This window comes from Aristolochia californica, unplaced genomic scaffold (genome assembly GCF_029961685.1).
Source record: "Aristolochia californica isolate CCGP_79_NKW_82.1479 unplaced genomic scaffold, dmAriCali1.0.hap1 SCAF_8, whole genome shotgun sequence".
Classification (NCBI taxonomy): Eukaryota; Viridiplantae; Streptophyta; class Magnoliopsida; order Piperales; family Aristolochiaceae; genus Aristolochia; species Aristolochia californica.
The window spans coordinates 3,316,783-3,333,380 of record NW_027182279.1 but is presented as its reverse complement, the minus strand read 5'-3'; the positions used below and the strand labels follow the sequence as shown (position 1 = coordinate 3,333,380).

The window sequence follows — 16,598 nt, the reverse complement described above, 5'->3', positions numbered from 1 at the left end:
ATTAATTCAACGGAGCTTTCTGGCATTTGACAACGAATTAGCCTTCTTTCATATTGAATCAGTAACACAAATACTACAATTAAGTCTCCAATCCAATTGAGAATGAAGCACAGTATCGATAAACACAAACATAGACGATCAGGACAACAAAAAACATGCACAACCTTTGGCTTTCTGCTATAAAAAAATTACGGTTTCAACGAACACTAACATGGACGATCATATCTCTTCTTCCGGATTGGAGATGGTAGAATCTTTGAGCTCTTCCATGTCGTGGCTACTGGACTCAGCTTTGTCATCTATACCGAACCGTGCGCAGAAATCAGCATTTCTTGAATTTTCTTGCGACTGCACCACCTGGTCCTGCTTCTTTCCGAGGTAGGTTTGTATCAATGCACCAGGGTTCTGATCACTGCTCATCACGCATGGCTTTCCACCGGGAGATAAGACGATGGCGAAGACCGAGACCCCGCAAAGAGTTGAGAGATCAGAGGCTTTCTTGAATAAACCCTTTTGCCTCCTCGAGAAGGTAGCCTGAAGAGATTTGGGATCTTCTATCTTCTTCATCTCCATCTTTTGTTTACCCATTACGTCTGTGCACGCTCTTCTTCGATCGATCTCTGATCGCTTTTCTCTCGCTGCCACAACCACTCTCACTTCTTGCTCAAAGTTTAGAGCTCGACTTCAAATTGAGCAGGAAAGAGAAATAAATACAAATAAAACGAAGAGTTTTAGTTTTATTAGGATTCGTCTTTTGAAGCGGTAGAGTCGGGGTGTAATTAGGAAAAAAATAATTAAATTAAATTCTACTAAATTAAAATTTTATCTTTTCCAAAAATTCAAAATTAAATTAGGAACGGATCAAAATTTTGCTCCTTGTATGTGTTGGAATTATGGTTTCAAATATATTATAGGGCCCACTTCTAGATGTTTTGTCATTAGATGTTCAATACAAGAAATAATAGCCAGCACATTCCCCTGTAGAAGTAGATTTATTGGGTGCATTGACTGGACACATCCCTTAGGCCTTAGGCATAAGGAGATGTACCTCTCTTAAGGGGATGTATCCTTATGAATAGTCATAAGTGCCACACCCTTTAGAAATTTATAAATTCCTCCATGTCTTACAAGTGAGGCTAAGACTATTTGTACACCCAGTCTGGCTGAACGAGAGTAAACTTATCACTTGTACACGAATTATCAAAGGTTATCTTGTATACTTCAAGTTCTATTTATATTCTTCAAGACAAAAGGTACACTATCTTTATTCTTCTTATTTCAATTCTATGATATATGTATGACTTTCATGATTTAGGAGGATTTAATATCTATTTCTATGATATTTATTTTATTTATTATTATAAAAGGTTATCAAGTGGCTTCAAATTTCCCATTCATCAAAGAAAAAACTAAGTAGCTCCAGATTTCGAATTCTAACTCCACAATTTATTGCAGCCATGATTCAGAACCGATCGCTGTTAATTCACATTAAGAATACACAACCCACTGTACCAAATCTCTTCTTCATCCAGGATTTAGGTCACCTTCTTACCTTTTTCTCAAGAATCAATCCCCACCTCAGTCTTATCCTCTTATTATTATTTTTTTCCGCCGCTGCTGCTGCTGCTGCTCATTCCTTGATATTTTTGTAATGTTGCAGAAGAAAACGTAGGAGGGACAACAAAAGCCTGAGCTATCATCGTCTCGAGCAAAACATGGAGATTCAACTAGTCGCAGCTTTTCGCTCCCTCCTGAAAAGCAAAATAAAGAAGCGAAAAAGCAAGATCGAGACAAAGCGTAGTTACGAATATCGTGCAATAGAGCTCCTGTTCCCCAATATCCCTACATCTCCTCTAAATTTTTGCCTTTTCTTCTGAAACTGCTGGAATCTGCAGATATTTGATTCATCTCATCATCTCTCTTTCTTCGTTTTCTTTTCGATTCCTTTTTGCTGCCTTTTTTTCAATTTTGTCTTGAAATGAAATTGGAAATTTTTTATTTCTCCCTCGCGTGGCCGCTCGGCTCGGCGGCCAATCTGTGCCGTCCCATCCTTATGTGATCTATCTACTTTAGGATGATCGAGTCCGTTTGTTCATGGAAGAGTGGGCCCCAGGTTCTGTCTCTAAATCCGCGCTAATCATTGGTTTTCATGATTATTCTCTTTCAAATAACTACTAACTGCATTTAGAAAACGTGATAATATCTAGAAAAGGTGAGCCGTTTGTTCATGCAAACACGTGTCGACCGATGGCAAGTGTCAACCGGGGACCGCGGTTGCCGGTCACCTGACGCACGCAAGTCACCAAGAATTATGTCCTTTGGAACCGGGCCCCGAGCTGAAACGGCGTGACAGAGAAATTGGACCACTGTAAAGGATAATCCCTCTCCGGATTTAAGTAATATCATGGCGATCTGTTTGGGTAGATCGCGGGAGTATTATACCGATCCAACGGTCAAAACTGTTAGGACAATTTGGTGTGTTTCAGAATGGTCCTTTCTGAAATTAAAATTCCCGTCGTTCCCTCCTCTCTGTTGTTTCTCCCTCTACAAGCAGCTTTATGTCGGTGCCAGGCTCGTTTTCGTGTTTTCTTCGCCATCTCTGCTTTCCCGCCGTTTTAAAGCTGCAACAGAGAATGCAAAAGAGAAGGAAGACAAGGAGAGGACCGAAGCTGAGAGTGAAAGAGAGAGAGAGAGAGTGACCACATTGCGGTCTTCGACCGGGAAGAAAACTGAACTCTTCCTCTTTGTTTGCTTTCGGGAGGCTTCTCCATACTCTTCGTTCGAGAGGTTGGTTTCCTTCTCCAAGCACTAAAAATTTGCTTGCTTTGTCCCGTCGCTTTTGCTTCTGTTCAATTGTGAAACACCCAATAAGATTTCTGTCACCTTTTGCAGGTTTTGTTCCTCCAATTTGGGTTTTTGGCTGTTTTTGTCGTTCTCTGTAGTGGTTTTGGAGTTTCTTGACGCAGGGGATGAGAATTTGCAATTTGGTCACGCTTCTTCTGAGTGCTGACCTGTTTTTTGTTTGTTCTTTCAATATCATATTTGATTGAAAAGAGCGTCGAGCAACGGCATGGTGGGAGGTCTCTGCTTCCGAGTTGTAGAGGTTATTTTTGGGAGTTCAAGAGTTTCGGCTTCTAGCCGTCCTTTGTCATTTTGTAGTAGCTGTGAGACGTTTGTGTTCCTGACGATCTTTTTGCTAGTGAAGTATTGAAGAAGGTGAGATTGCCAAATAATGATTTAGTTCGTATTTAATGCTTCCTACTCTTTTGTAGAATTCAGAGACTTTACTGCTTCCGTCTTCGTGTTCTTTTTTGGTTGATACGGCAGATTTTGGGGCAAGACGAAATATTGCGTTTGCAATGCTATAATGAGCACGTAATGAGAGCTCTTTGCTCATGGGCTCTGTTCTTTTTCTTCCGCCATCGACCTGCCTACTCAACTAGTTGTAAAGTTGGAGGCCTTTGCCGATTAAAGCAACGGAGAAGTTGTCTTTTTTACTTCAAAACTTTGAAAGAAGAAGCATTGGCTGTTCATCCAATCCACTTTGCGACGTAAGAGATAAGTTGTTGCCACTGAAATTGGTTTTCAATTTGTAAAGGTGCCGCAGTTAAGAATCGAGTTGAGTGAGGATTCCTTTGGGTGAAGACGTGTGTTCTATGCTGATTGCAGAGTGATTTGTCATTTAGTCCATAAAAATGGTTTCTGTTCAAGTGAATCCTAAAGCGGGCACGGTGAGAAACGGGGCAACTCTTCTAGAGGGCATCAAGCTCTTGGGAGAGCTCCAGTGTCAGTCAGGTAAAGCATAGTTTATGTTCATTACCTGTTATCAATGATCTTAGTACAAGCGAAGTGTTTTAATGAGAGTGGAGCCCATTCGTAGATCAAAAGTAAAATGACCTTTGATATTCTCTTCTTCAGGAGTGGGGACTATAAATTCCGAGCTTTGGCATGCATGCGCCGGCCCACTTGTTTCATTGCCGCAAGTAGGCAGCCTAGCTTACTACTTCCCGCAGGGACATAGTGAGCAGGTATGTGATCCTATTCTGTTTAAGATATCTTCTTCCATGAATATCTTTCTTCAATTTGAACTATTACCAAATCTATTAGTGTTAAGGACGTCTGAGTTTTAGATGTTCTGAATCAAAATGGAGCACTACGGTAGGCAACTTCTTTTAGAACAAAGGCAATTTGACAACCAGCTTCGATTGGAAAGTTAGCTTGTCCTACATAGACATTGTGCCTTCACAATGTCAAGGGAGCTAAGGATTTAATAATATGTGAAAGAAAGACAAGTAATTTTTAGAAGTTAATTTAGTTTAGAAAGAGATTTATTTGACCTTAGAGGTGACGACAAATTGATTCTGCAGGTTGCTTTTTCGACTGGAATACCAGCAAATGTTCATATCCCCAACTACCCAAATCTGTCTTCTCAGTTGCTGTGCCAAGTTCATAATGTTACACTTCATGTATGTATAAACTTTTCTTACTTCCTGAAGGAGGAGTATTTGGGTATTAACCCTGTTTTTTGTGTCTTTTGTGGATTAACAGGCGGATATGGATACTGATGAGATCTATGCACAAATGATCCTCCAGCCGGTTTTACCCGTAAGTAACAAACTTCATCCTTGAGTGTGACAGCCATTTTTCATGAAACTATAATTTGGCCGATTCATGCATTGGAGTTGCTTGGTCAACATTGGGTCTATCCACACCCCCTTCTAAAGCCCTAAACTGGTCTAGCAGTAGCAGAACTTGAAAAACATGGTCATGCTCATTTTTGGAAACTCTTGCATTTAAGAAATGAAGTTCAGTATTTGTTACTTGATTAGATGTGGGACTAAAGTTGCTGATCTTGTCAGGAGAAGGAAGTTTTCACAATTCAGGATTTTGGTCTTAAGCAAAGTAAGCATCCAAGTGAGTTCTTCTGCAAGACTTTAACTGCAAGTGATACAAGCACGCACGGAGGCTTCTCGGTACCTCGCAGGGCAGCAGAGAAGTTATTTCCTCCTCTGGTGAGGCTCTCAAGTGAATAAGAGATTGGTAGAACTCATTAAAAAAAAAGAGAGATTGGTAGAACTCATATTCTTTAAAATGGCAGGATCTTGTAAATCAGTGGTGGAGCCAGAAAGTTATGGAAGGAGGGTAAATCATAGAACAAAAAAGTTAATAAAAATTACTACTAAAAAATTTAAGAGTAACTTCATTTATACACTGTTCATAAAATATCAAAAGTTATAAAAAAAAATGGAAAAAATCTTTTGTCAAAGTATTGAGACAAATAATTGAAATATGTTTATTATAATTTTTCTTTGTGAAATTCCTTTTAAAATAAAAGTTAATATATATAAAAAATTAGTAATAGGATTCATCAATTACATTTTTCTCCCAAATAACTTAGAAATTTAAAAAATTAATTTAGATAATTAGAGAACAACATTACAAGAGTTTGTAACTCATAAAGTTTATAAAATCTAGAGTTATAAATTTAAAACTATGAGTTTGTCAGAATTCCAAATATATTGAATGCCAATTTTCTTGTATTAGTAAGCACTGTGCTATCCATGATTATTAATGTTGAAAACAAATAAAAATATGTAAGTACAAAGTAAAAAAAAGAAAAAAATTATAAATATTAAATTTATAGAATAATTTCATTCCTTATAATAGAAATGAATGCCAGTAGCCAAGTAGACCTATGCAACTGTTGTCTAGCAAATTATCACTATTTCTCTTTTTCGATTCTTTCCACAAAAAGAGACAACATCACTACTGTTTACTCTTCATTCAAAAGAGAGATAGGAAAAAAGGAGGGGATTGAGATATGAGACCTTGAGAGAGAAAAGGATGAGGAGATGTTTCCAGACTCTCTGAGAGAGAAGTTATGAATGGAGAGAGAAAAGGCCTAGTAGACTTAAAGAAAGGAGGGAAATTGCCATGTATTTTTTTAGATTAATGTCTCTCACGCTTTGCAAGTCTTAAAATTGAAATTAATGAAGGCAATCTAATAGGAGTCTAGAGCATTTTTAACTATAACTTCCTCAAAAAGCGGGTTGCGTTCTATTTTGGGAAGAGAGCTTGCATAGAGGAGTTTGATTCATCAGTTCTAATATAGTCATGTGTAAGACAGGAGATTTTTTTTTTTTTTGTTTTTGTTTTTTGGGGTGCAGTGGTGTGTGCAAATGAGGCAATAACATGCCTTATTTAAGGGGAGAGAAATTTTAAGGGGGCAAAAACTCAATAAAGTTGTCATATTAAATTTTTATTGAGGAGATCAATTTTAGGGCTACTTGCCCATCTTTGGCTCTGCCTCTGGTGTAAATACGTAATGCATATAAGCTCACTGTATTATCATGTGGTTCAGGATTATTCAATGCAACCACCAAGCCAAGAGCTTGTTGTCCGAGATTTGCATGGTAACTCATGGACATTTCGACACATTTATCGTGGTAGGTTTTCCTTTTCCTCTTATATCATAATATAGTAATATAGGCCTTGGTTTATGGAAAATGCATTATTATTGTTTTTGTAATGTTTTTGCACATGTTAAGTCTTTTGATATTGTTTGAAATCCATGAATATTTGCCAACAAGATAAGGGTCATAATCACTTAAGAAATGCATAACTTCTCATAAGTTGATGATAGTTCTGTGTAATATTGAAAGATCAGCTGCCTGTGATGCTTCTCTTAGTTCTAATTGTGCCGGTAAAAGTTAAGTATTTCAAATGAAAGAGATCTCAATTAACTCAGTGTATTCTGTCACATGATACGAGCACGCTAGTCCTCATTAGTCGGGAATAGGATTTTCTGACTGGATTAGAAAGTTGTAAATTTGTTTCTACCGCTTAGTTGCAGACAAATTAGTGGAAATCACATCTTTGTTGTTTCTTCTCAAAAAGATTTGTGCATCAGATTAGTGCTAATGTTTTTCAAAAATAAAACGTGGATATCAATGCAGATCCTTGTTACTGTGATCTGGTGCACTTAACTGGTTCATGTTGCATATATAAGTAAACTTTGATTTGCTTTTCATTATTCTAAAAAGAATTTGGTTTGCTATTAGAAAGAAAACGAACTTGTAATGCTGTTTAGATCTTGTGTATGTTACAAGTTTTAACTTTTTATTATGCATTGTTAAGCGATTTTTACTGCTATTAATCTTGTCAGGTACTTTATGCAGGACAGCCAAGAAGACACCTCTTGACAACTGGTTGGAGTTTGTTTGTGGGTGCAAAACGACTACGAGCTGGAGATTCTGTACTATTTATCAGGTAATTTCAAGTCATGTGGTCGGTATCTTTTATATCTTCTACTCCTGTAGATTAAATTCTCTGGCATCGAGTTAAATACTAGTGGTCAAGCTGTTGCTCAACAATATCATAATCGGTTGCTTAACAATATCATTATTGGTAAACTTGGATGCCCAAATAAGTAAATGAAACACACTTTATTTTCTAATAATATTTATTTTATTTGCATAAAAAAGGGATGAAAAGTCACAATTACTTCTTGGAGTGAGGCATGCTAATCGTCAGCAAACAGCACTGCCTTCGTCTGTTCTGTCTGCAGACAGCATGCATATGGGTGTCCTTGCAGCTGCTGCTCATGCGGCAGCTAACAAGAGTCCGTTTACTGTTTTCTACAATCCCAGGTATTCAATTTTAAACTTTTTTCTTTTCATTTCTCAGCTTGTTTATTGTTAAGATTATTGGCAATAACTTCATTTATGTTATATATTTATCTCTTGGTAGAGCATGCCCATCAGAATTTGTGATTCCATTAGCAAAACATCATAAAGCTGTACTGGGGACCCAAGTTGCAAGCGGTATGAGATTTGGGATGATGTTTGAAACTGAAGAATCGAGTAAACGCAGGTAACTCTTCTGCATTGCCTCTTCATGCCATGTCAAGATCTTTGGAGTTACAACAATTAGATATTTAATGATCGATTACACTCCAAGGCAGCGAATCCTCAGAAATACACTCATGGTATTGACCAGTTTACTTTATATACCTTTTACTTTTAATTTTTTTAGGTTATGAAAAGACTCCTTGTGTATAGCTATTGTCGTGAACCTTAAATACCACATTTAAATCTCAGGGACACTCCTAACCTTGAAGTTGCAGGTTCAAGTCCCACCACTTTTTCAAGTGAAAAAGTACCTTTATCTGTGGAAAACAAGTTACCATGTTGTCTCGTGTTTGTACGAAACAGGCTAAGAAAAATCCTCTTGTTTTCCATCTCAATTCCTTTCTAAAGTTTTTAAATTTCTTTCACAGTGCCTTTCTGTTTTTAAATGAAAAGGCTAATGATATTACAGCCCCAAGGCAAAAAAATACAAGCTAGGCCGGGAAACCCCTAACATTGAGAGATTGGAGAGAAATCCCCTCTTTTTTCTAAAGCATTAACCATAAAATTAGCCGAGCCAGGGACATAAATCCAATTACAAACAAAATTAATGAGATCTATATCACCTATTTGTCACCCTGATTTTGGTACATCCTTTCTTTGTTAATGAGATCTGTGTACTGCTATCGAAAAAGAATCTTTGTCTTGGCATGGTACATACATATGGAGTAAAATAAGAGATGAGTGCATAAGAATTCCTTTAAGTTCAGTATCCACTCTAGAAGAGATCATTCTCAGACTTCTTATGTTTGATTTTCACACTTTGTGCCTGCTAAAATTAGGGGGGTGAAAGAAGAGACACCACGGTGCACTTTGATTCTGTTAGTGAGGCCCACATTGTCATGGTTTGAAATTTTAAATTTTATTAAAGATATGCACTGAACATGAATACCTAAAGTACTGTTCCCTTTTAATCAGATATATGGGTACGGTTGTTCGAATTAGTGACTTGGATCTGATAAAATGGCCTAATTCAAGATGGAGAAATCTTCAGGTATGTTCATTCTCTATGCATGGGATAAGGGCTGAGCTTCTCTGCTTCAATATTCATAACGTAATTATTGAACTTCTAAACAGGTTGAATGGGATGAACCTGGATGCAGTGAGAGGCAAGGTAGGGTTAGTTTGTGGGAAATAGAGACCCCAGAAAGCCCCTTCATTTGTCCTGCTCTCATCTCAGGTCTAAAACGGCCTTTTCCTCCAGGTTTTTCTGGTAAGTCTCTTAGACATTGTTGTTAGTATAAGATGGAGCTAGTTTTACTGACAAGGATTGAACTGCTTGAACAATTGGTATATCTGCAATTCAGTAGGACTGATTATATAATGGAGCTTAGCATCAAGGATTCTGTTTTCTTTGAAAATTTAGGTATTATCTGAATGACCAAGAATGTTACTATATCAGCCAGAAGTTAAATGCAAGAACTGTTCTTCATTCAAACTCAGTGTGACTAATTTTCATTGTGCCAGGGGCTGCAGCCTCTTCTTGGTTTCTCTTATTATCTGTTCCCAGTCACCTGTGGTGTCTTTGAACTCACCACTTTATCTGAGTTAAAATCTTTTACATTTCATATATTTCTGTTTGTATGTTGATCCCTTTTTACTTGTATTGACATCCTTTTTTTTCTGTCAAAGGGAAAATATTGTGAGATGTAATTGTTTATTTACTAACATTTATGTGACAGGTACTGAATGTGATTGGGAGACTGCGATAAAAAGACCATCTTGGGTTTTAGGGAGAGAAAATGGTGATACTCAATACCCTTTGGTTCCAAATTTGCTGATGAAGATGCTCGTCAATACCCAGAGCATTAGTCCTAATGGTTATCTCATGGATGCTTCTAGTAGGCAGCATATTAGTACTAGTGAACTCTTAAGAAGCTTCTCTTTGACCACACCGACACCTTTCAAGAAGGAACTTGTGCTACAACAGGAGGAAAAGATGGGCCAAGGATTGATGCAAGAGAACAACTCTCTTATTCATCTACAGCATCTGCTCCCTTTGCAAGGTATTGTATCACAAAAGCAAATATCCAACAATTGCCAGGATTCTGCACAGTTTGTTAATTCAAATTTAGAGCCACAAGCAGGAATGCTGCTACCAGAGCATCTTGCAGAAGACTGCTTCACTGAACAGAAAAACCTGATTCATGAGGATAAGCACAATCAGAAACCAGATGTGACAGCTATAGAGAAATTTTGGGACCACTCTCAAAGGATCATGTCTATGTTTGTCCAGACAAACTCTTTGAGCCAGGTTCATCAATCAGGGAAATGCAGTGAAGACAAATTGACCAGTAGCCCATGTAACCTGCAGGACATTGCACCTCAGCTGTATCAAAACCAAAGTCAGTCAATTCCACCAATACCTTCAGCAGAGGACAGTAATCTGAATTCCTTAGTTCCGTCTTCAAATTTCCAGTCAATTCCATTTTTGGACAATGGTGATTGGATATCACAGCATTCTAGTTGTCAATCTCTTGCCAGCATTCTGAAATCACCAAGGTCAATGCATGGGTTTACTAAGCTTGATATCCCACACTTGTCCCCATCTACTGACAGCAACTGTGAATCAAATGTTTCCTCCATATTTAATCTAGAAACAGCTAATCCAACTGAAACACTTCAGTTTCCATGCATGCCAATTTTTAGTGGAGCACTAGAACTATCAAGTCTTCCCGAGCTGACATACCTTAAATTTCCACCCAGGTTTCGTCATTTATCAGAGAGCAGCTATCAGACAGAGGCTTATGGTAACGTTCAAATAGAAGATGATTCTTCACTGACATGCTTCGAGAATTTTTCAACAGTAAAGGACATTGGGTTTCCAAACCCATCTGAATGCCTGTTTGAGAATTTTAGTTCAAGTCAAGATGTTCAGTCTCAGGTTACTTCAGCAAGCCTTGCTGATTCTCAAGCCTTCTCTTTTCAAGAGTTTCCAGATAACTCTGGAGGTACGTCTTCAAGCCATGTGGAAGTTGACGAGAATACCTTCCTGCAACAAGGTCCATGGCAGCAAGGACCTCCTTGTCTACGGACTTATACTAAGGTATTTGTTAAGTGTTAATCATCAGACTTTTCAGTTGTCATAAACATTTTTCTCCCCAACTAGAGAACTTGTGGTTGACTGAATAGGTCCAAAAGCTAGGATCAGTTGGGAGGTCTATAGATGTGACAAGGTATCGAAATTATGCTGAGCTGAAATCTGCAATAGCTTGCATGTTCGGACTTGAAAGGCAGCTTGACGATCTCCGAGGCTCAGGATGGAAACTTGTTTATGTTGATTATGAAAATGATGTCCTGCTTGTTGGAGATGATCGTTGGGAGTAAGTGCTCTCTCTCTCTGGCTTTCTCTACTCCAACTGCCCCTTATATTCTACATGTTTCTTAGCATGACACGATTCAAAAAGAATTTTTTTTTTAGCATGGAAGTTCAAGTTTTTCTACTTCGTTGGTAAAAAGAAGGTGATCTTGACTCCTGTCCCGCTGCTTATCTCATTGGTTGCATTACAGGGAATTTGTAAGTTGTGTTAGATGCATCAGAATATTATCACCATCTGAGGTTCAGCAGATGAGTCAAGAGGGAATGGAGCTTCCTACTAGCATTACAATCCAAGGTGGACAACAGCTCGTTCCTTGACCGGGGACTGCGTTCTAGGAGGAGGAGCTGATGCTGCTGATTTCCTTCTTGCACGCGAGCCAGAAATCAAAAAGGTTCTTCTCTCAACTTGGATGCAACTTTCTTTGCTGTTATCAAGATTTAGTACATTCCAAGGGCAGACGAGGATTGAAGAAGTGCTTCCCAGTCACTTGTGTGAATTGTTTCTGCTTACGAACCTTCATGAGCAACGAATATGAACAAGAGAACAGCCAAAAAAGAAAGAAAACTGTCTTGGTGGGTTCTCTTGTTCAGCCCTGTATCTTCAAACCTTACAAGTAATGATCACATGAATTTTCATAAGCTTAATTCTTGATCACCGAAGCTCGCAATGCTAATAGGTTCTGAAAAAAATCAAAGATTGAGAGAGAGACGAAGAGTGAATGAGAAGAGGAGAAAGGGGAATGGAAGAAAGCTCTTAGAATGAGCTGCGTTGGGGATTGTGCATGACTCCTTTTGTATTTAATTAAGATATTTTATTAAATTTGATGAATAAAGCCCTAAATTCTAAACCCTCAACCTTAAACCCTAAAACCCTAAAAACTTGAAACCTGAACCCATATATAAGTATTACTTAGGTTTATTGACTATCTTTGTTTATCAACAACTTAGCTTTATCATAATTATTAACTACTTAGGTTTATTATAATTATAAACTATCAATATATAACCTGATTATAATTATTGTAATTAATACCTAATTGCTTAAGTGAAAAAGACCGTTGGTACACTTAGAAAGAAAGTTACAAGATTTTAAGTGATGTGAGGTCCTATATCTAATTTGGTTTTTTTATTTGATTTCCTAGAGTGAAAACTCTTTTGCAACACTACATGTTACCCATGTGCCACTTCCTTTGCCTATGTGATGCTTTGATGATATTCAGCTCTAATTTGATTTTCGTGGTAGCCTCATTATAACCCACTTCATCTTGATCGTTGATTAGGTTTTAATCTCAATAATCGATCTCGATTTTGACCAAAAATTGTGATTTTAACTATTGACTAACAACTTAGACTATTGATCAACCGATAATCAGGTTCCTTTGATCTTGGTCATTGATCAATCGATGATCTGGACCATCGATTGAGTATCTAATTTTAATTATTAAAATTTCATAACCGCACCATCTTGCCTAAAAATAGAATGTGGAAACTACCTTCAATGAGAGTTTGAAAGAAAATAGGTTTATGACAAGATTACCATCAACGATGACTTCACCTTGCATAAGACACATCATAAGGACTAATCTCTTATACTAGTAATCTAATAATATAATATAATCTAATATATGGCATGAATTTAACATTAAAATGTTTAATATACTATTAATATTAATTTAATATTATAATATGATCTTTAATATTTTTTAGTATCATATTAATAGAAGAATCTAATAAAAAATGAATATCCCAAAAAAGAAGAAGCAATCAACAAATTACTGTCAAAAAGTGAATCATACAGAACTTGATTTAAATAAACAATTTACAGTGAATATTTCTCAGCATCAAATACAGGAAATCTTTGCTAAGGCAGTGTCTCACAGTGAGGATGCATATAGCTCATTTGAAGTAAGAAAGCTGCTCTCTAAACTTCAAGGTAAAATGGTTCAGATGAAGAATAGCAGCAGTTACTACCTCATAGTTGCATTTCATATGAAAATTGTAACAAATGAACGTTGAGATTGTTCATCCCAGTTTGTTTCATGTGAGAAGATGAGTGAACTGGCTGTTGAAACTAAATCAACTTGCATAATTTCATTAGTAGAAGGAGAAAAAGCTCAGGAGCATTTATCATGTAGAATAGATACCATCTGGATTCAAAAACGAACTCTGAATCAATCTCTGCAATATGTGACAATGGGTAGAGAAAAGTGTTGCAGGTTATTTCCTTCAATGTCATAAGCTACAGCTCTCATGAAATCATTCTTTTGCGAGTGGGTGCAGTTGCTTCTCTTACATTGAAGTTAAAATGGATTCTAAAGTGAAAGATTTTAATTGAAAAAGAAGTTTATGTTATATGCTTGTGATTTTCCTTGTCAGGGGAGGAGCTCAAGGCAAACAAGAAAAACTTGTATATTCATGTTGCAGCAACTTTTAGACAACTTCTTGGCAACTATAACACTCCATCAAAGAGGCATATTGATGTTTAATGAATTCCATGAAGTGAACTCATCAGAATAGATAAAAGTGTCAACTGAACTGTTGCATGTGGCATACTATTGTTGTAGAGAATAAATAGTCTTAGAATTGCTAAGGGCAGTCTCAATAAGTAAAATCTCTGGAAACTAGTTTTCATTTCTGAGTCAGTTCGAGTACTAGGGTGTGTGTAGTCTTGTGATGTCTATAGAGGTATGCATCTGCTGCCTTTTCTAAGGCATTTGTCCAAAGGAGAATACAAAATGAACCGTATACTGTCTTTGTTGTGGCTTTTGCTGGGGAGGAGATTGTGCAGCAGCAACAGTCCCATGAGGAAACATGAATATTTCCAGTTAACAGCCCCTCCCCCACTCCAAGAAGCCAATCAAGGAAAATGTTATTCTAGAATTCTTACAATTTCTCTGTCTAAAGTTATCCGTTTACTGCAATCAGAACAACCTGCAGTTTCACTTAGAATAGGAAAACTAATTATGAACAAATCTAACCAAATGCTATAACAGCTAAAGTTTCCGATTGGTATTTACCAGATCTGTATCTTTTAATTCCAGTTCCACTCTGGAACAGTGACAGATCTCTTATCGGATATATGATTAAATTCCACCAGATCTCTGTTTTGGATAATTAGACATTACCTGGATTAATTGACAGGCCTACCCTTGATGCTGGATCACATTCCATTGACTAGCAGTTAATTAAACTGTAGCTGTCATGTTCGACTTCTGTTTTCTTTGGTATCATATACTTAAATTAACAAACCTCCCACACTCCAAGAATATAACCGAGGAAGATATCAGTTCCCTGTCTAAAGTATCCAAATGTTGCCATCAGAATAAGCTGCAGATTCATTTAGAATAAGAAAGATGTTCAAGAGCAAATCTAATTAGAATATGAGAGTACTAATATGATATAGAAAGATACACATCTTTCAACCTTCCTCCAAGGCTACAGGAATGCTGTCTGATGGAGAATCATTGGCAACAGATTCAGTTCATATTCAATTAATAAAGATGAAAATGACAAAACTACAAATGCGAAAAATAAAGTTTAACAGATAGCTGAAGTAGTTTACTTCATTGAGACTGTTGCCATGTTTGTGATGATATTCAACAAAATGTGTGTCCCTAATCTTCAATTTATCCATTTAGATTCAACAGATACAAGAACAGACACCAGCTAACTTCTATGGAGCATTACTACAATAAATCCTACAGAATACCTCATCCATCAGCCGATTCACAGTCAGAGAGGAGTTTCTGATGTTCTACTTATTTTATGAAGAACAGCAATTTCATGCCTAAATAAAACAAAAGAATAGCACAAGTAATGAAAAAGATAAAATTATCCAAGACCTTTTGCCTTTCAACAAGATCAGTTTATCTTCAATCTGAAGGAAAAACAAATTTCCATCACAACCTAACTGGCTTCTGCAACACTGCTGATAAATAAACCTGAGACTTTCCTGATCCGGAGCTATCGACCTTTTCTCCAACAACCCACCTCAGTTTTTTGTACCCAAACTTCTCAATCAACCTTGTTAGTGTGTTCTTGCTCTCATCATCAACACAATAGTAATTATCCAGCCAAAATAATCCTCCGACCCTCAAAACTCTATCTATATCAAACATCAGGAACTCGATCTTCTCCCCTGGAGCACCATCACTCAGCTTACTCGTGTGGACCAAATCAAACACTCCGTCAGAAAACGGAAACCTTTGGTTGGGAGTTACGAACAAAGGAAAAAGCCCTCTTGCTGCAATAAACTCACTGTAAGGTGCATTAGGATTCAAGGTCGAGGTAATAACTGTCACATTTTTTTTGGCCATAACAGCAGCAAAATGACCAGAGTCACCTTCAATATCGAACCCAATTCTGATCCCATCTCCTCCCATGGCCAAAACATCATCTACGAGAAAATCGTTCTTTCCCCGGGACTTCACCCACTTCTGTTTTTCAAACCCATTACCAACCAAATCAAAGTCCACACCACTGTTTTTCGCATTGTAACAAGCAAAATTCTTACACCCAAAACTGCTCCAGCTTAGTATCTTATCACTCACAGGTCTCCATAACGACAAAGGAAAGCGAGATAGACCCACTCTAGGAATCGTTTTCGTGAGGCACCTCCGCCGGGGCAACGGCTCGCACCCGCGTAACATCAGCTTCTGAGCAAGGTATGAATCGTCCGGGCAGGGACCTCCGGGCTTATAATTCATATACCGGGCGAGTAGTTCCATAGATCCCGTACACGAATGCCCAACCGACGCCACCATTTCAGTGATCCCAGTCTTCGAATCTTTCCCGAGTGGAAGTGGGTTGTTCTGAAGAAACAACTTCAGCTCGCTGGGTACATTGGGTTTCGAAATATCAACGATTTCGAAGCCAAGGAGCTCCTTTTCCATCAGGACAAGTTTTCTCTGCGAGGACTCGATTTCTCTTACAATCAACGAGACGTGTTCCGAGATCACAGAGATGTTCTTGTGGGGGCTCTGGTGTATACGATGCGGAGGAGAAGTGAAGGCGTAGAGAGCGAAAAGATTTGTGGTGAGCACAGAGACAAGCATGATGATATTAAGAGCTGAAGAACAAACGGAGGCACGCTTGAATCGAGCCGTTCCATCTCCAATCTTCAGAGAAACTGAACCCATTTGCGGGAAGGAGGAGCAGAGAGCTCAAAGTGTAAGATTCCGCGAGCAGAAATGGCGAGAGAAGGTAGAGAGAGCTGAAAGAGAGTGAGTGGAGTTCTTGTCGGTTAGTTAATCCAGTGTCGGGAAGGAACAAGAATCAACTAATATCAATCCACCTATCCTTCTTTATGTGGATCAAGTAGTGCTCCATCTGACCGGCCCATTTGTAGGCCTAGATCAATCACTGATTTACGA

At 37.8% G+C, this 16,598-nt stretch overlaps 3 protein-coding genes across 3 annotated transcripts; 1 reads left to right on the top strand and 2 right to left on the bottom strand.

The window, feature by feature from the left end:
* Positions 1-219: 219 nt before the first annotated feature.
* Positions 220-588, bottom strand: LOC137939439 (agamous-like MADS-box protein AGL29). Its single transcript, XM_068784707.1, has one exon. The coding sequence runs from the start codon at positions 586-588 to the stop codon at positions 220-222; it is 369 nt and encodes a 122-aa protein (XP_068640808.1).
* Positions 589-3,423: 2,835 nt separating this feature from the next.
* Positions 3,424-11,941, top strand: LOC137939437 (auxin response factor 5-like). Its single transcript, XM_068784703.1, has 14 exons — positions 3,424-3,795; positions 3,919-4,028; positions 4,368-4,466; positions 4,549-4,605; positions 4,860-5,012; positions 6,362-6,446; positions 7,179-7,269; positions 7,485-7,649; positions 7,750-7,872; positions 8,826-8,901; positions 8,985-9,120; positions 9,590-10,953; positions 11,040-11,230; positions 11,418-11,941. Exons 1-14 carry the CDS (start codon positions 3,696-3,698, stop codon positions 11,542-11,544), a joined length of 2,877 nt encoding a protein of 958 aa, XP_068640804.1. The 5' UTR covers positions 3,424-3,695; the 3' UTR covers positions 11,545-11,941.
* Positions 11,942-14,780: 2,839 nt separating this feature from the next.
* On the bottom strand, positions 14,781-16,457 carry LOC137939262 (probable methyltransferase At1g29790). The gene has a single exon (XM_068784495.1). It carries the CDS (start codon positions 16,362-16,364, stop codon positions 15,126-15,128), a length of 1,239 nt encoding a protein of 412 aa, XP_068640596.1. The 5' UTR covers positions 16,365-16,457; the 3' UTR covers positions 14,781-15,125.
* Between the last annotated feature and the right edge of the window lie 141 nt (positions 16,458-16,598).